We start from the raw sequence: 20,436 nt of genomic DNA on the forward strand, positions 1-20,436 counted from the left end.
TAAATTCGCTATAGTCAAGACACAATTCGGGTGATTAACTCTAATGTATATTGGTAATTCTTAGTGCACAAAGTTCTGTTAGAGTTCATCAGGAGGTCAGAGTGCTCTCAACAGGTCAAGAAACACTAAGGATATTATTCTGACGAAATCTCTCTTCTATAAAGTAAGATAGCTTTATAACATTGAACCAAGGAGCACATGACAAAATCTTGATAAGGGACACATGACACTTGCCTACATGTCAGTTAGGTCAGTCACGCCACGTATTGATGTTAAAGATACTCGAGTGAACACTAAGGCGATGCTTCACATACTACTACATTACCTGCAAATACATCATTGTACGATGGAGATCAATTAAGTTCATTAAGCAAACACATCAAGTTCATTTTCATAATACTAGAAATTCATTTTCAAATCACTTGTATGTTTATTTTCACAATTATAACGCAACAACATATTTGAAATAGGCTCATTAATGAAACATTCCATGTTCATTTTTACAATACTAAAATAGATTCATTTATACAATACTATAAATTCATATTTAAAATAATAATGGAACTATAGCATAGTATTTATGGGCCAACCTAGATTCATTAAGAAAATATTAAAGGTTCATTTTCACAATACAGAATTTCATTTTATAAATATGGCAAATCTTTCATTCAACATTAAAGTTCAAATGTAAATGTTACATGCTCAAAATAGTCAATGAAGAAACTCTTTGTGTACAGTGTCACAAGAAGAGTGGCATATAAGTATTGGGTTTCAAGTTAGTATTGGGAGTTTGAGCCTAATTTCTTTTGGCTGGCAAATTTTATCGTGGACCACAGACCACCAAGCATTGTGGTCCAAGTGACAAAACGACGTCGTTTTGATTAATGAAAACAGACGGATGAAAATGTCTCCATTTTGCACAATTGCATTTCTCTTTTAACACAACTGCAATATCAGTTCAACACAATTGTAGTTCCAAACGGAGGAAACGGCTGGCCTCCGACAACTGCAATATCAGTTCAACACAACTGCAGTATCAGTCAACCCAACTGCAGTATCAGTTCAACCCAACTGTAGTATCAGTTCAACACAACTGTAGAATCATTTGAGATGAACTGTAGTATCAGTTCAACACAACTGTAGAATCATTTGAGATGAACTGTAGTATCAGTTCAACACAACTGCAGTATCAGACTATCAGTTCAACACAACTGTAGTATCATTTGAGATGAACTATAGTATCAATTACGGAGATTTACGAGAGTCATTTCTCCCACTTATTAAAACGACGTCGTTTTGTGACCTTAATCCATAATGCATTGTGGATCGCAGTCCACGGTATAAGAAATGCCTTTGGCTGCTCAAACTCCTCAACGTTGTCATGCATACACACATATCCACACACTTTGCCTAACTAACATACTCAATTTTTGCATAATACGTGTAGTAGTTTTTGCATAATACTAGTGTAGTAGTAGAATTGGGGTGTGTTTGGTTCATATAAGAGAATTGAAATTGGAATGAAATCAAATACTTAGTAATGATAATAAATTTTAGTGAAAGTATTTTATATATTTGGTAGTATGATAAAATTGAAATGATTACCAGTATTGATGTTTGGTTATGTACAACTCTATAATGGGAATAAAGATATTAAAAATAAAAAATTTAAGACAATTAATCCTAATATAATGACATTCAAAGAATCAATATGAACAAAAAAAATCAATTTACCAATAAGATAGAATGATACTCATTCTCCTGTTCTTTTTCGTTATGAGGAGATGAATATTTTTTTTGAAGGATCGGACAAAAACGGGTATGAATCTTCTGCGGGAATGATTTTTGAGATCTAAAGCAAAAAATTGCGGTATTTGCTAGTAATAACATAATGGAAGCAATCAATCAATATAGATGGATCCAAAATCTGATTCAAATCCAATATAATAGGTACATAAGAACTGTATTGAATCAATTTTTTTTAATGAGTAGATCCAACCGCAACTTAGAATATGGAATTCAAAGTGATCAAAAAGGAAAGGATACTCTTAATTATAGAACTCTAATGAAATATATGATCAAACAAGATTATGCATATATATACAAATGGTCCAATGGGAGCAAGAATTGCTAGGAACAAAAACATTTTCGTTCTGAGCAGAAAAATTGTTTTCAAGTGCAAAATAGTTGTTTTCAAGTAATGTTTAATCAATTACGTATTTATACGTGTATTCTTATTAATCAATTTTTTATGAATTATTTTGAGGTTTGCAAGAAATTCAAAAAAGATGCGTATAAGTTACTTAGGGTGTGTTTGGTTCATGGGTTTAGCTATTAGGAATAGAAATCAAAGTCATTGTTATTGTTTGGTTGACAGGTTTCTAGAGCACTACTATGAGATTTGATTACCCTCTTAATTAGAAAACTCATTCCCTAATAAAATAAGTAAATAACGGAGTGCTTGGTTAGAGGGAAGGAATTAGGTGGGAAAAGAATTGCAATTCCATGGGAAAAGAATGATGTGGGAATAAAGTGGAAGTTTAAATTCCAGTGTTTTATTTGCAAGAATAAAATTACTCGGAATTTCATTTTCAATGTTTGGTATATATATAAGAATTGAAAGAGAATAAGTGATATAAAGTCCAAAATGCCCAGTGTTGTTGTTGTTATTATTATTATTGTTGTTATTGTTGTTGTTATTTATTATTACTATTATTATTATTTTTTGAGTACATTATTATTATTATTATTATTATTATTATTATTATAAACAATGCAAAATTTCAATCACTATTGTATAGAAATAAAGAATTCATTCGCTATTATAAACAAAGTTAACAAACACACAACTCACGTCATTCACTGTTGCATAGATCGGCGCACAGAATGAACATCATACAACACACCCATCATTGGCGCACAGAATGAAAATTTTGCTATTCAAAATTTATGCAAATACACTATATACACATATCAAATTTAAATACTTGAGAATTTTGAGAAAACATACTTGATTAAGATTTAGAATGATTATTGCTCAGGAACGACGTTCTCTGTTGGCAGTAGTCAAAGAATAATACACGCTATAATCTAGAAGGGAATGTCAAACATCAATTTTAGGTTAAAAATGGAGGAGTAATTTTGTCTTAGGATTATCTCTCTTTTTTTTTTTTTTTTTTAATTCTTTCTAAAATCCACGAAATTAAAATCAGGGAGGACCATGGTATTCTACTTCCATGAAAATGGAGGAATTGCAACTCTCTCCAACCAAATGAAGGAATTTAGTTGCCTTCGAAATTAGGCGGGAATTAAGTGGGAACGAAATTGTAATTCCTCCAACCAAACGTCCCGTAAGGGTTTCATTTCATTATTCTCCCCTCCTAATTGGTAATTTAATTTTTAAGTTTGAATTAGTGCTTTAGATTTTTGTTTTTATTTGTTTTGTTCATATTAGTGCATTGATGTTGTTATATTAGAATAAATTATCTTGATTTTTTGTTCTTGTATTTTAAAACCTTTATTTGCATTATAAGATCATACATAACCAAACAGTAACACTTGTAATCATTCCAATTCCACCCAACAACCAAACATACAAAATACTTTCACCAAAACCCATTAGCATTGCTAAACATTTGATTCACATTCCAATTCCGATTTCCATGTACAAACCCAACACACCCTCAGTTTTTAATTAGGGAATGAAATTTTTAATTAAGGTGTAATCAAATTCATAGTTGTGGCCAAGAACCTTGTAGTCTAGTGGCACCCGATGTCCCAGTTAACACTCCCACATGGATGATGAGAGTGTCCCAGTTAACACTCCCACATGGATGATGGGAGTGGTTTGAGCCTCAGTGGAGGCAGCTCTTGATTCTTTGTGCTTCAGTAGATTGAGAAAATAATTATGAACAGATACTACATTGTAACAGAGTTATAGTTGTGTTTTAAAAAGTTGTCAACTAAACACTAACTATAATTTTAATTTCCATTCATGGTCTATAAACTCACGAACGAAACACACCCCTAGTTGAATTCCAAAGATTTTGCACCCTTCCATGAGAAATAAATAGAGCGTTGAGCATTGGGTGACATTTTCGTCACCGATTCTCAATTTCTCATCCACTGCCTCCTGCATCTCTTCATTGCTCAACATCACAAGATGACTCCATATTTCAATATCCCTCTCTCTCAATCACAAAACCATTTGCAGACAACATATAATTCTTATTTGAGTTCCCAATTTATCCAAAGCTACATGCACACAAACATGCCATTAACAGGCAAACTAAAAGCTTCCATACAGCTTAAAAATGCAAAACAAAAAATTTCTTCTCATGCCACATATCAGGGTAAATTCCCATTGTTCACTTTATTTTTTCATAAACCTGCAGATAAAGATAGAATTGGCACTTAACAAACTCCCCTCACTTTGTCCACCAAAGAAGGAAGTCCTTGCGCCGGTTGATTTTTTTCTGCAGTTGGAGAAGTCCATAAAGTAGGGCCTCTGCAGTGGGCGGGCATCCAGGAACATATATGTCAACTGGAACAATCCTGTCACAACCTCGGACAACAGAATATGAGTAATGGTAGTAGCCTCCACCATTTGCACAGCTTCCCATTGAGATCACCCACCTAGGCTCTGGCATTTGATCATAGACTCTACAAGTAGATTTCACAATGTTTAGAATCACTTCCAAACAGTAAATCCTTGGCAACACGGGTAATAACACCTACTATCATTGTTAACCCGATATTTCAGGTTACAAGTGTATGTATAAGGGCTAAACCACTAATTAACAAAAGACGCACAAACATTGCCTCAATTCATCGCATTAACAATTTAGTGTTTACATAATCACTAATTGAGGTACAAATCTATATCTACATATTATAGTGAAGTAACACCAAAATTTTCACAAAGTTGTCAGCAAGTCTGAGAAGTAATACTCTTAACAATATTTAGACAATTACTTCAGAGGTACTAAGGAAAAATCAAATGCTTTGAAAATTTACAACAAACCCAAGAATTAACACTCTTAAAATACTTGCATGCCTTAACATCTTCTGAACTCTGAAGTTAATTAGAAAAGTATTGAGTAGACAAATGACTTATTATAAATGACGTTCTGGGACCAATGTCAACAATTCATTTTTCAATTATAGAATAATATTACTCTGTATTTTCACATGAAGTGGATATCTTATATTCAAGTTTTTAAAAGCTAAAAAAAGATATCCTCTGTGTGCAATGCTTTTCCAAAATTTTTTTTAATCAAAAGAGGAATATCTCATTGAAATGTTGACATTTAAATAGTTAAAATAAATTACTTAAAATCGAAGTATATTAACACTAACAATTTTAAATCTTAAAAGTAAATTTCAAAATACTTATAGAGCTGTGTGCACTGTTCAGGTATCGTTCTAGTTTAATATAACAACAATAATCTTATATTGTTAGAACACATGCCAACTTCCAAATAGTTTCCATCCACTTCCCTTTTCTTTCAGACTTGGTTAAGATATTCTAAAATGTCCTTCTTGTGGTCTTACAAAATGTTTCAATACAAAAAGCACAAGAAAAGAAAAAAGAATAACAAAACAAAACAAAAAGCAAAAAAATAGCCCATTTATTATGATAGTTAATGCTATTTTAAGTTTATGCCTCAATCCGTAATTAATTAAAGGTCAAGCCATTATTGTGAATTTTGGGCAGTGCTTGTGATATACCAATTATGTACACAAATACATGCACATCATAGATAAATAATACTTCAAGAAATATATTTTTCCTTAAATTCATTATTTCAGTGTTATTTAATACATGAGTCCACATCGGTTTAGAAAAGGAATGAACATATCTGAGGACATGAGAAATGGACATTTCACCAATTTTCAGAGGAATGAACATCAGGCCATATTATTGTGTTTAATGAATCTGTGAAAAAGTCGGGATGCAAAGCCTCTAATTCATTTTTGCATACAAGCTACAGAATGGAATTAAAATCTGAAATATTAATTTCATATCACATCCCTTCCTGAATGTTAAGAGCACCCCAATAATATAACATGGTCCATATATCATAACAACAGCAACAGCGTGCAGAAGGCTAAAAAATCTTATGCACCAAGGGTGTGTTTGGTTCATGGGGTTAGACACAAAGAATGGGAATGAAAGTCATACAGATTGTTTGGTTGACAACTTTTTAAAACACAGTTATAAGATTTGATTACCCCTATAATTACAAAACCCATTACCTAATTTAAACTAGGTATCATTCCATTAATTTAGCCATATCCCTCCTCATTTCATCCCCTCCTCACTCATCTCTCCTCAATCCATGACTTCCTCACAAGTCACAACTCATTTCATCATCACTCTTAAGATCAATTGCCTTGATTTTTTGTTTTTTTGTATTTTTAAAACCGATTGTAAGGTCATACATAACCAACCATCAATATTGGTAATCATTCCAATTCCAACCTACTACCAAACATGCAAAATATGTTCACCAAAACCCATTCCAATTACCCAATATTTGATTCCCATTCTGATTCCTATTCCCATGTTCCAACCAAACACACCCTAAATTCAGATGTGCTTATAGATGTGGTAGACTGTTCTAATTCTTAAGCATATAAAGAACCTATGATTAATACCATGGAGAAATACTGCAGTATGTACTACCAAAGAAGAATATAGGATTGAGAAAGAGAACTATGCAACATTAGAAGAAGGAAGAAATCCATTATTGCTCAAATGCCCTCTAGCTGTCCTCAGACCGAGGCCACACTCTCACCCCCCCAAAGGCACACACTTGGGTTAGCATATAGAGGTAAATAATTTGTGTTATGAGCCTGTATTGAGGGAAGACTCCATATGCTTAACAAATTAAATGCCTAAATTCCGACTACACCTTAAAATTCCTTGAATCTTCAATATTCCAAGCATAAGAACATCAATAATCAGAAACCAATGCCCTAATTTAACTAATTTAGAAATTAAAAGACACCACTCAGAATCAATCACCCAAACAGCCAAGCAAAATACAGAAGCCATATATATGTATATTTGTGAGCGTATATAGAGAAAGAGAGAGAGAGAGAGAGAAAGGAAAATTAGGGCATTGAAAGACGCACTTGCGAAGAGCAGGAGCCATCTTGTTGGTGAGAGTGCCGGCAACGATCATGCAATCGGACTGCCTAGGGCTGGGCCTGAAAATTATACCAAAGCGGTCGAGATCATAGCGCGCAGCGCCGGTGTGCATCATCTCGACGGCGCAGCAGGCTAGGCCGAAGGTCATGGGCCAGATGGATCCGCGGCGCGCCCAGTTCATCAGATCATCGACTTTCGAGATGACGAATTCGGCCGTCTTGGACAGGCCCGGCGGCGAAGAAGTGGACGGCGGGGGAGGGCGCGCGTAGGTCGTCGGAGTGGACGAGGTTTGCTGGGACAGGGCCGGGAGAGTGGTGTGGATTGTCGCTGCCCTTTGAATAAACGGCGCCGTTTGGGTCAGCCGGCGGGCGTTCCTAGCTAGAAGAGCCATTTTTTCCGATGCGAATATGCGATCCCACGAGACCGGAGATCCGAATAGAGGAGAGAGTGCTGGAAATGAGGAAAATATAACTGAGAAAGAAGATTAGAATACAGCGCGATTACTCCGATTAGGTTGCAAAATGGATCGGGTCGGATCTAGATCAACCGGCCCACCCAATCAATTGTTATGCTGTGGACCCAGGTCCACCTTGGTGGACCTGGGTCACATTCACATACACTATACTCTACATTCACATACACTATACTTTACATTCACACTTTGTAAACTCCACATTCACATACATTATACTCTACACTCACACTTTGTAAACTCTACATTCACACATTATATGATTATATGATACTCTACATTCACACTTTGTAAACTCCACATTCACACATTACAAGATTATATGCTTAGTAACTATATTACAACTGTTATGCATTCACACATTCAAAACTCTATATTCACAACTTGAAAACTTACATTCACACATTACAGGGCTACAAGTTGTTAGAACTTCTTAACTCTATTACAGATTCATATATGCATAACTCTATATTCACGATTTCTATACTCTATATTCACAATTTGAAACCTTCACATTCACACATTTCTGGGCAACTCTACATTCACACAATCATAACTGTACATTCACGATTCCTATACTCTACATTCACACTTTGAAACCTCTACATTCACACATTTTTGGACAACTCTATATTCAGCAATATGTTTACTAATTTAAAAAAAAAAAAAAGGAGACAAAAACTACGTAGTTTTGGACCCAGGTCCACCTTGCAAGGTGGACCTGGGTCCACAGCATAATTTGCCCATTAAATCAATCCAACACTTATACTAAGGGTGGACATTTCAATTCGAGTTAATCCGAATCGAACTGAAACGAAATGGTTAGGTTTTGATTTATTATTAAAAATTAATCGCCTCTATTTTTTATAAACATGATTTTGTCCGGTTCAGTTAAAAATCGAATCGAAAAATTCGATGGTTTTATTTAATATATATTAAGTATTATATATTTTATTTATACCAAAATGTTTTTATATTTATAAATTTACCCAAATACATATACTAAATCCCTATTTTCCTAACCCAAAATTTTACAATTGTTCTTTGTTCTTATTATTTCTCTGTGAGTTTGCAACATTGTTATCTAACAGTAGATAAAAGTGAAGAGGTCAGTTTCGTTTTTACTTATTTTAGATTGAGAATTTTGAAATATGCATTTTAGACTTGTTGTTTAGATTTTCAAATTTAAATTATTAGTGAAAATAAATAATTATATGCACAAGAGAACTAGGAAATGTTTGGGTTCTCAAATCGAACCGAACTAAATCCGAGCTGAAACTGGATTATTTCAAATCGAACTAAAACTGAACCGAACTAAAATTTGAAATTAAATAGTTTCATTTTTTCAAAATCGGAAAAATAGAAACTGAAAATATCAAACTGAAAAAATCAAATTGAAAATCAAAACGTCCACCCTTAGATTATACCATGGACTAGAGTAATGTAGACCCTACCTTAAAATAACATTCGGATTATATTTCAATATTATGAATTTTTAATTAATAAATTACATACATACTAAAATTAACATTTATGTTCATTTAGTTATTAACATATGTCTAAAGTTAATAAATTTTGCATTTATCATAAGTATTACTACTAACCTATTATGTACCTAAAATATATTTATAAGTATATAATATAATGGATTTAACAAAAAAAAAGTATATAATATAATATTGTAAGGATATAATTTGAATGCTATTTTCTATGACATCCCATTTTGTTCGCTGAAAAATATTTGAAGAAAATGGAATTCAGATTCCATGGAAACCAAATTACCAGGAAAGTAGATCCCATTGTTTGGTTGGTAGAAAAGAAATTACTAGGAATATGAATTCCATTGTTTTGTTGGATTTAGAATGGTAAGGAATTATGAATATAAAGACCAATATGCCCTTAACAATTAATAGTGATAATAAACTATAGGAAAACGTATCAAATAGGCCACTGAACTTTTGCTTTTGTGCAATTGGGTCATTGAATTTAAAAAGTGTGCAATTCAACCATTAAACAAGCAAAATTTGTGCAATTGGACCATTTTTACAAAAAAGTTTAATTCAATTTGAGTTAAAAACATTTTAATATTGACTCTCTACTAGTATGGTAGAAGAAAATGTCACTCTTAATACATATATGTTAGTAATATAATTGGATTTTACCAGAAAATTTTTGTAAAAATGGTCCAATTGCACAAATTTTGCTTGTTTGATGATTGAATTGCACACTTTTTAAGTTCAACAGCTCAATTGCACAAAAGTAATAAGTTTAATGGCCTATTTGACACTTTAATGAGAGTAAAGTTGTTCAATTGCTCAATACTTCCCAAACTCCTTGAAAAACAAAATATCAACTTCTAACTAAAAATTTGTTTTCGTTCACTTTTAGCAACTCTATTTCTAATAAAAAACATTTTTCATCCAACCAAACAACAAAAAAACACATTTTTCTCCACTTCATAAAAAATCTTCCAACCAAACACGTTGTTCATAATCAATGTGAACTCTTGTCATAATTTGCCCATTAAATCAGTGATTTGATTGATGTTTATTTAGGTTCCTTGTGTGGCGATGCAGGCATGCAGCTAAACAAATTGATGAATGCACTACATTGCGCCACGTTTGTTAGTTAAAGTGGGGTGGTGATGTACAACCCTGAATAACATTTGATTTAGAGATGTGAATCGGACTAATCCGTTCAATTTTAGGTTAGTCCTATCGAGTTGTTGGGTTAATTGATTATTTTATTACTTTAATTTAGATTTGGTTTGTCCTAACGCTAAACTTTGGGTTGTCGGGTTAATGGGGCGGGCTGAACCATCTAAACTAAAATTATAAATTTAAAGTGGATACTTATATTTAGAGCTATAAAAATAGGTCAAATTTGTCGAGTTGAGCCCATTTAGCATTTGTTTAGGCATGCTGAGTTGTCTATTTCTCCAATCCGATTCAAATGGGCCGTCCCATTTAGCCCCTAAGGAATACTCGTGTTATACAAGTTTGTCTTATGGCCTATGTAACTCGCGGGCACACCCGTATAACCCGTCAGCCCTAGTTATACATACCTCCATCGTAAGTTTATTTAAATATTTAGTAGTTTAAATGTGTTTGTAAACTTGCAATAGAATTTAAAAATAATGTTAATAGTAAGAATTGAACTCTTAATTTCTCATTTATTCTTAACCTAACAAGATCAATTAAATGCTAAAGGTATTTACTACACTTTTTTGTATAACAATATATTTATAAATCATTCACTAACATTATATAGTTATATAATTATGTAACACACGCACACACACATTAATGATCAGATGAGAACCACACCATATTAGATTGTGTGTATTTATATTGTAGTTCGCAATTCTTACCTAAGGAGTGGTGGTCACTTGAATGCAAGGATATATATATATATAAAACTTACTCATATTATATATAGGCTAAAGTGTCATCTAGCACCATGAACTATATCCGATTATTCATGCCGCACCCTGAACTTTCATATCGTATATATCGAGTCGCAAACCAAAATAAAAAATTCACCTAGAATTTTTAGCAGGTTTCCAGGTCTTCTTGCTGACATGGCGTCTGATGTGGCATTTCTCCTAACCTTATGGTGCCATGTAAGCGTTTACATATTTAAAATTTAAAAAAAAAAAAACAAAATTATTATATTAAAATAACCAAAATTTTATTCTCTTTATTTTCATAATGTATACTTTTCAATTTTGCAATTCCAATGTTTCAATTTTTTTTTTCAGAATTTATATTTTTTGGCTAATTTATTGTTTAGTAATTTTTCAATTTTCCAAATTTATAGAAATGCTAATTTTTTTGTTTGTATTTTTTGTTTTTTTTAAAAAATATTTTTAATATGTAAATCCTTACATGAACAACATAAGGTTAAAAGAAATGCCACATCACTTGAAAACCTGTGCCATGTCAGCAGGAAGACCTGGAAACCTGCTAAAAGTTCTAGGTGAATTTTTTATTTTGATTTGCGGCTCGATATATACGATATGAAAGTTCAGGGTGCGGCATGAATAATTGGATATAGTTCATGGTGCTAGATGACACTTTAGCCTTATATATATAACTAATGTACATTTTTTATTACATAAATTAAGTAAAGTTATAAACTATACATTTTATAAACTTCATAACTTAATAATATTATAATTATACAATAAAAATAAAAATATTACATATAAATTATATCAATGTTAAATAAATTATAAGTATATTTCAAACTAGGACATATATACACTAATAAATATGAACTTTTACATAATTCAATTAATCTAAACCGCATTTCTAAATTCTAACTAAAAATAATTAATATACTTACACAGTTATACTATAATATAATATTTATAGTAAGTTTTTAACTTTTCATTATTTATTATTATAAAAATAATTTATAATGTAATATATTTATTAAAATTTTATTTAAAAATGTAATAAAAAATACTAAAGATGAACTCACATATAAATTTCATGTATGTTATGTTTCACATCACTTCTATGATAAAGAATAGTTTTCAATAGTTTGGGTTATTGGGCTAGCCCATTTAATTTCGAGCTAGCCCTACTGGGCTTATTGGTTTCCGACTTATCAGGCTAATTTTTTTTTTATCGAATTAACCCGTTCGGGCCATAGCCCTGTCCGTTTCGATTTTATCGGGCCAACCCATGGGGTTCGGGCTCGATTGACAACCCTAATCTGATTGGATTCCCTTGATTTTGATTTTTGATGGGAGTGTCAAAAGAAAATCAATAAAGCATATGAAAACCATCGTCACATGTTGTAATTTTATTGATAGAATAAAAAAGAGTAATAAAGAGCATCTTCAATAGTTAGTTTTTTGCACATATTTTAAGATGCCAAGTAAGAGGGAAGGAGGGAGGGAAAAAATTTAAAAAAAAAAACAAGAAAATGAGTTTTAAGGAAAAAAAAAAGAGAATAAGCTCTTGTTAACGCACCCAGCAGGCATGTGGAGTGCACGTGCCTGGTTGGGCCCTATTCTGCACGCAGCTGGAGTGGACGCGAACCGGGGCGATTTTTTTTGGGTGGGTCCTACTTTAGAGACAAAAATCATGTTCTTATCCAAGGACCTTCCATCTTCTCTCTCCCCTTTCTCTTTTTTTCATTTAAGGAAAAACGTTATAAAAAACCACCCAAAAAACTCTATTTGGTTTGCTTTTAGTGTTCCTACATCCAATCACAAACTTATCACTCTTTGATGTGACTAGTCTCAATTGGTTAAGATATGAAATAAAAAAAGAATAAAGAGGAAAACAAACTAATTAAAACTTACCACATTAGAGAGTGACAAGTTTGTAAATGGTCAATGTAGGGGCACTAAAGCATTCCCTTATGAATTATGTGTTACTATCCTATTTTTTTTTGGATGAATCAAAATACGTCACGTAACAATAACGCAAGAAATCATCAACAAACAACACAAAGTACCGAAAACCAGTACTAGATAAAACAGGCGCAGGACCCCAAATGTCCGTGTAAATTAAGTCCAATACAACAATACTATTAGAATGAACATGAGATAAAGGAAAGCGGGAAGATGTAGCTAGACAATGCCGTAACATTTTATTCAATACCCGAAAGTGAGGGTGCCTCAGATGACTGTGCCAGGCACTGGATGGAGCCCGAGTAAACAAAAACACAGTGGGAGTGGACAGAGGTAGCCGCAACGAGTATAAACCCCCAGAACTCGGCCCACTAAGTAGAGTGGCCTTGGTGACGATGTCCTTAACCACAAAAATAGTATAATAGAATTCAAAAAAGAAATTATTATCACAAGCAAATTTTTGGAAGGATAATAAAGGATTAGACAACGCAGGCACAACAAGAACATTAAATAGATTAAGAGACTTAAGAGAAGAAACACGGGCATGACCAATACGAGAAATTAACAAACCTTCGCCGTTGTCTGTAACACCCCAATTTTCACATCTGGGATTTATTACAAAATCCTAATATTACAATACATTGCGGAAGCGTCTAACCAGCAGAAAACTCGGTGTTACCGCCACGCTCAGGTATCTCTCCTATACCCAAACGTTAAGGCTAAACTTACAACATCGACATCCACTCCCATCTTGTTTAGAGCTCATCGGGCTACTAGAGTCCACACTAATCTGCAGCTAATAAAGAGACACGGTGAAGTGTAGTTAGCGCGACGGCTAAGTAAGGATATCCATGGGTCATTCAAAACTAAATAAAGGTTTTGTAAAAATTGTTACATAGAAAACCCTATACCTTACTCATCGGCAAATATTCTACCTGCAACAGTTATAAAGAGCAACTTGCATACACTATGAGCAAAATTCAATAACATCTCATATCATCTTCCCCCTTGACAAGGTCATTTGGTAATCATTTACATACCCAATAATATATTGATAAACAATTAAGCATACTAGTAAGTAGTAGAAAACATAAATCGCACATCTTGCTTGTAATCACTTTAATAGAAAAACCTTCCATCATAATAAAATCCTCATCATTTTTCACTTTTCAAAAAGAGGGATCATCCACACCTTTGGGTACTTAAATACTTGTCACATTTCTCTTTCCCGTAGTTACGGAGTAACTACATTCATATTTCAAAATTCCACTTAGTTCTAGATAGAAAGTGTGAGGCCTTTGGAGTTCTTTCTCCACTTTTGACCACTTGGATCGTTGAACTCGGGTTCAGTGGTCATCGCCCGGTCTAGTACTGATCCCCTGGACTTATAGGAGCGTTGGAATGATTCCTAGCTAGCCTCACTAGGTTCATAAGAACGACACCTACCCGAACATAGAGTGACTATACTTAAGTGTGCACACCCCCGTAGGAGTCCTTTTCCTTCCGGGTGATATAGTACTCGGCGAATAGACTTCGCCCACAGTATGAATGATCATACACATAATTACCATGCGGAATAGGCACTTTAAGCTCATCTTTATTCCGTGGTTAACAAGATCCTTCACCACTTTTACTAGAATTAAGGTTTGAAAACATTTTCTTTTCTTTCCTGGAATCAAATAGCATTTTCAAAATAATTTAATTCTTCCAATATGGTTGTAACATCCCAAAATTTTGTCACTAATTTTGTTACAAAGATATTTTGTAAAAACTGTTTATAACCGATTCTGTCCAGAAATTTTCAGCATGGCGCAGTCCGAAAGATTAAGCCGGTAACTATAGTTCCCGAACTCTTTTTCACTTGAAATTTTTATGGTAGAACCCTAACTCATAGTACTTGATGTCCATAAAAAGTTTGGGTCATTTTGGTTCACGAATTAACACAGAAAATTCCATTTTTGCCCTTGGCAGTGTGCTGTCCAGCATCTTTCCTCTCTGGACCAGTTTTGGGAAAAATTCCGGAAACCATACTTATACTACTCCGATCATTATGAAATTTTATATGTAGGTTCTACACTTATAGATCTACATGTCCAAAAAATTTAGGATCAAAATACCTTACCGATTTTTCCCAGAAATTCTCGGAAGTCACTGCCAGAGACTAGCTAAATTTCTTGTCAATATTTTCACAAGTATAAGCCCATATGGGCATAAATATAATATGTACATGCATTTTCAGCCATTATCATGTATAAAAACATATTCATAAAACTCCTAATCTCATCATTTACTATCAATTATCTAGTTTCAAACAACCTCAACCAAATAAAGGGATTCCTTACCTCTTTTGGAAGATCCTAAAAAAAATGGTAGAAATTGTTGTTTTCCTTCCTTTGAGTCCAAGATCCTAAAAATATCACCATAATAACAACATTTCCATGCACCTTTAGTTTACACTTAAATTCTAAGAAGGTTTCAACCAAACAAAGTCTAAAATCTTACCTACACTTAGACACTTGAGTTTGAAAAATGCTTGGGAGCTCTTTGATCACAATGGAAGACTAAACAATTTTATTTTTTTTCTTCTTCTTCCTTGGGTGATCTACGAAAATGGGATGGAGTAGGATGAGAGAGATGATGATGTGAGCTCTAGCTTGAAGACTAAGAAATCAAGTGCAATTGCACCATACCTCATTAATGCTAGCATTAAATGATCAATCTTAGGCTAGATTTGGTTGCCACATGTCATCACCCTATGGAGTCTCTAGGAAGATCACAATTTATTTGGCCAGTTTATGGTTAAATCAGATGAAAGCTCGGAGGATTATAACTTAATTCGGGAAAATTCTAACACCAAAATTATCCTAAAAATAATCCCATCGCTAATCACCAAAATTGGGAATTTTTCGGTATCTCGCGAAATATAGGTACGAGGTTCGTAACAATTTTACCTCCTTACAGTCCGTTTAAAATTTTCTTGAACTAACTAGAAATTCAGGCTTAATCGCATGATATTTAATAATCCCAATTCTAGAAAATTCGAACTGAATCTATATCCTTAAAATTTTCTCGGTTCGTGACCGGTGCGTAGTTCGCAGCCTATCGATAACTAATCCTTAAAAAAAAATTATTTCGAGCATCAAACCGTCTTCTCTTAAATGTCATAACTTAAAGACCTATTTTCCGAACCTCAAACTTATCGGAAAATACGAGGGGTTACATTGTCAACCTGGAGTGTGTCAGTGCCAGTATAAGTCTCTGTTGTAACACCCCAATTTTCACATCTTGGATTTATTACAAAATCCTAATAATACAATACATTGCGGAAGCGTCTAACCAGCAGAAAACTGGGTGTTACCGCCACGCTTAGGTATCTCTCCTATACCCAAACGCTAAGGCTAAACTTACAACCTCAAATAACCATATCAACATCCAAAAGTGTACATATGGAACTAATCCTTCCAGGGTGTCTATTCTAGAGTAGAGTAGTCTTCAACCTCGACTCCCATCCTATTCAGAGTTCATCGGGCCACAGAGGCCCACGCTAGACTGCATCTAATAAAGGACACAATGAAGTGTAGTTAGCGCGACGGCTAAGTAAGGACATCCATTGTCACTCGAAAGTAAACAAAGGTTTTTTTAAAAACAACAATTAATAATAAATAGGGTAAGAATAACGTTGCCCAACAGTCGCAGTCTACCTGCAATTATTCTAACAACAAGCAATACCACATTATATAAGTAACTTCGGCACATAACACGGCCATTAATTCACACGTGAGAACACAACACCCATATTACTGTTCGATACACCCGACAGTTAGTTCTCACAACTCCACTCAGCGAATAGACTTCGCTCTGCAGTATGAATCAATCATACAAAATCTCACACATCACTCAGCGAATAGACTTCGCTCTGCAGTATGAATCAATCATACAAAATCTCACCATTCACTCAGCGAATAGACTTCGCTCTGCAGGATAGATTAATCATACAGACCCCTCACCATTCACTCAGCGAAGAAACTTCGCTCTGCAGTATAGATTAATCATACAGACTCCCTCACCATTCATTATTATCACACGACTCCATAACCATCACACTTGATCAAATATATTTCCCCAAAATACACACTTTGGTTAGTGTTAGTCTCGTTATGGAAATTCGAGTACAAGAGACACAATAATTTTCAAAACACAAGTACTTTCCAAGTTAATAAATATAATGCACAAAAAATATTTGGGCCTTCAAAAATTCACCCGGATGCCCGTAGGCTTTCAAAACATCGCAACACTCAGGGTTAAAAACATCGGGGAAAAACCGGGTAAAAAACAAGTCGAAAACGAGTCCGCGTCGCGCGGACTCGCGGCTGGCCGCACCAGCGGACGCACAGCGGACGCAGGCGTCCGAGCCGCGTTCGCTGGTTCGGCGTTTCTCGCCGAAACTGGACGCTCACGGACGCGCAGCGGACGCGCGTCCGTGCCCGCGTCCACCCAAATCTGCCAGAAATTTCAGTTGGCGCAGTCCGAAAGATTGAGCCGGTAAAAATAGTTCTCGAACTCTTTTTCACTTGAAATTTTTATGGTAGAACCCTAACTCATAGTACTTGATGTCCATAAAAAGTTTGGGTCATTTTGGTTCACGAATTAACACAGAAAATTCCCTTTTTTCCCTTGGCAGTGTGCTGTCCAGAATATTTTTCTCTCTGGACCAGTTTTGGAAAAAAATTCGAAAACCGTACTTATACTACTCCGATCCTTACGAAATTTTATATGCGGGTTCTACACTTATAGAACTACATGCCTAAAAAAAAAAGGATCAAAATACCTTACCAATGTTTTCCAATAAATCTCGGAAGTTACTGCCAGAATCTATCCTGATTTCTTTTCACTATTTTCACAAGTATAAGCCTATATGGGCATAAATTCAACATATACATGCATAAATTAGCTATGAACATGTATATAAAAATTACCAAAAATCCAAAGTGTAGTTTCTTAGGCTAACTTGTAGATCCACGAACTTAACACATAATTTCCACGTAAAAATTCCTAGTCATATAATTTACTAGCATTTGTTCACCTCCAAGTGATTGAACCGACTTAAGGGATTCCTTACCTTGATGGAAGATTTCAAAGCCGAGAAGTTGCTAGATCCTTTCTTTGAGTTCAAAGACCCTAAAAATATCACCACAATAACAATATTTTTCATGCACCAAACATTAACACTTAAGTTCTAGAGATGATTTAATCCAACAAAGTCTAAGGTCTTACCTACACTTAGTCTCTTGGGTTGGAAGAATGCTTAGGAGCTCTTTGATAACAATGGAAGACCAAACTAATTTTTCTTCTTCTTCCTAATGGTGTAGTTCGAAAATGGGGTGGGAGAGTGAGAGAGAGATGAGTGTGATTAGTGTAGATTTTGTCTTGAAGATCAAGTAACATAGTGCAACATTTCCATGCCTCATTAATGCTAACATTAAATGATCCAATCTTGGCTAGATTTTGGTTGCCACTTGTCAATACCCTATGGAGTCCTTAAGAAGATCACAACTTATTTGGCCAGTTTATGGTTAAATGAATGCTCGGAGGATTATAACTTAATTCGGGAAAATTGTAATACCAAAATTATCCTAAAAATAATCCCGTCGCAAATCACCAAAATTGGGAATTTTTCGGTATCTCGCGAAATATAGGTACAAAGTTCGTCACCAAAATTGGGAATTTTTCGGTATCTCGCGAAATATAGGTACAGAGTTCGTAACAATTTACCCCTTACAGTCCATTTAAAATTTTCTCGAAATATAGGTACAGAGTTCGTAACAATTTACCCTTTACCGTCCATTTAAAATTTTCTTGAACTAACTAGAAGTTAAGGCTTAATCGTATGATACTTAATAATCCAATTGCTAGGAAAATTCGAACTGAATCTATATCCTTAAAAATTTCTCGGTTCGTGACCGGTACGTAGTTCGCAGCTTATCGATAACTAATCTTTAAAAAAAATTCTTTCGAGCACCGAGAAGCCTTCTCTTAAATGTCATAGCTTAAAAAAAGTTTATATCTATATTCTCGAATCTTAACTTTGTCGGAAAAACCGAGGGGTTACATCTGTATCCGTCAAACCCATCTCCGAGGGTGTCGCATGGTGTGTTGCGCTCGTGTCCGGAAACCAAGCAAGAGAGGACGCCAACTCACCAGCCACCAATGCAGCCGCCGTATGTACCTGGGGAGAAATAGTAGCCCCCGAATAGCGCTAGTGATAGTGCACTACTGTGTGGTCGTGACTTCTGCAAATTTAACAGCGAGATCCACGGCCACCGCGACCACCACGCGTGAACCTGCCGCCACCACCTCGCATACTGCCACGACTACCCCTTCACCACAAGCCAACATTAGACGAGGAATGAACACCACCGCCTCGGCGAGACANGAATAAACACAGAAAATTCCCTTTTTTCCCTTGGCAGTGTGCTGTCCAGAATATTTTTCTCTCTGGACCAGTTTTGGAAAAAAATTCGAAAACCGTACTTATACTACTCCGATCCTTACGAAATTTTATATGCGGGTTCTACACTTATAGAACTACATGCCTAAAAAAAAAAGGATCAAAATACCTTACCAATGTTTTCCAATAAATCTCGGAAGTTACTGCCAGAATCTATCCTGATTTCTTTTCACTATTTTCACAAGTATAAGCCTATATGGGCATAAATTCAACATATACATGCATAAATTAGCTATGAACATGTATATAAAAATTACCAAAAATCCAAAGTGTAGTTTCTTAGGCTAACTTGTAGATCCACGAACTTAACACATAATTTCCACGTAAAAATTCCTAGTCATATAATTTACTAGCATTTGTTCACCTCCAAGTGATTGAACCGACTTAAGGGATTCCTTACCTTGATGGAAGATTTCAAAGCCGAGAAGTTGCTAGATCCTTTCTTTGAGTTCAAAGACCCTAAAAATATCACCACAATAACAATATTTTTCATGCACCAAACATTAACACTTAAGTTCTAGAGATGATTTAATCCAACAAAGTCTAAGGTCTTACCTACACTTAGTCTCTTGGGTTGGAAGAATGCTTAGGAGCTCTTTGATAACAATGGAAGACCAAACTAATTTTTCTTCTTCTTCCTAATGGTGTAGTTCGAAAATGGGGTGGGAGAGTGAGAGAGAGATGAGTGTGATTAGTGTAGATTTTGTCTTGAAGATCAAGTAACATAGTGCAACATTTCCATGCCTCATTAATGCTAACATTAAATGATCCAATCTTGGCTAGATTTTGGTTGCCACTTGTCAATACCCTATGGAGTCCTTAAGAAGATCACAACTTATTTGGCCAGTTTATGGTTAAATGAATGCTCGGAGGATTATAACTTAATTCGGGAAAATTGTAATACCAAAATTATCCTAAAAATAATCCCGTCG

General features: G+C 34.5%; 1 protein-coding gene across 1 annotated transcript; it reads right to left on the reverse strand.

Moving 5' to 3' along the window:
* Positions 1-4,171: 4,171 nt before the first annotated feature.
* Positions 4,172-7,626, reverse strand: LOC116023784 (NADH dehydrogenase [ubiquinone] iron-sulfur protein 7, mitochondrial). Its single transcript, XM_031264798.1, has 2 exons — positions 7,141-7,626; positions 4,172-4,662 (listed from the first exon to the last, which is right to left on the reverse strand). Exons 1-2 carry the CDS (start codon positions 7,545-7,547, stop codon positions 4,428-4,430), a joined length of 642 nt encoding a protein of 213 aa, XP_031120658.1. The 5' UTR covers positions 7,548-7,626; the 3' UTR covers positions 4,172-4,427.
* Positions 7,627-20,436: the final 12,810 nt, after the last annotated feature.

This window comes from Ipomoea triloba, chromosome 6, assembly GCF_003576645.1.
Source record: "Ipomoea triloba cultivar NCNSP0323 chromosome 6, ASM357664v1".
In the NCBI taxonomy this organism is placed as follows: domain Eukaryota; kingdom Viridiplantae; phylum Streptophyta; class Magnoliopsida; order Solanales; family Convolvulaceae; genus Ipomoea; species Ipomoea triloba.

What these genes read in the sequence shown, in the direction of transcription:
- LOC116023784 (XM_031264798.1), bottom strand. Translation starts at nt 7,547, where the DNA reads ATGGCTCTTCTAGCTAGGAACGCCCGCCGGCTGACCCAAACGGCGCCG. An exon ending in ATGGCTCCTGCTCTTCGCAA is followed by an intron (nt 4,663 to 7,140) that starts GTGCGTCTTTCA and finishes ATCTACTTGTAG; the next exon opens with AGTCTATGATCAAATGCCAG.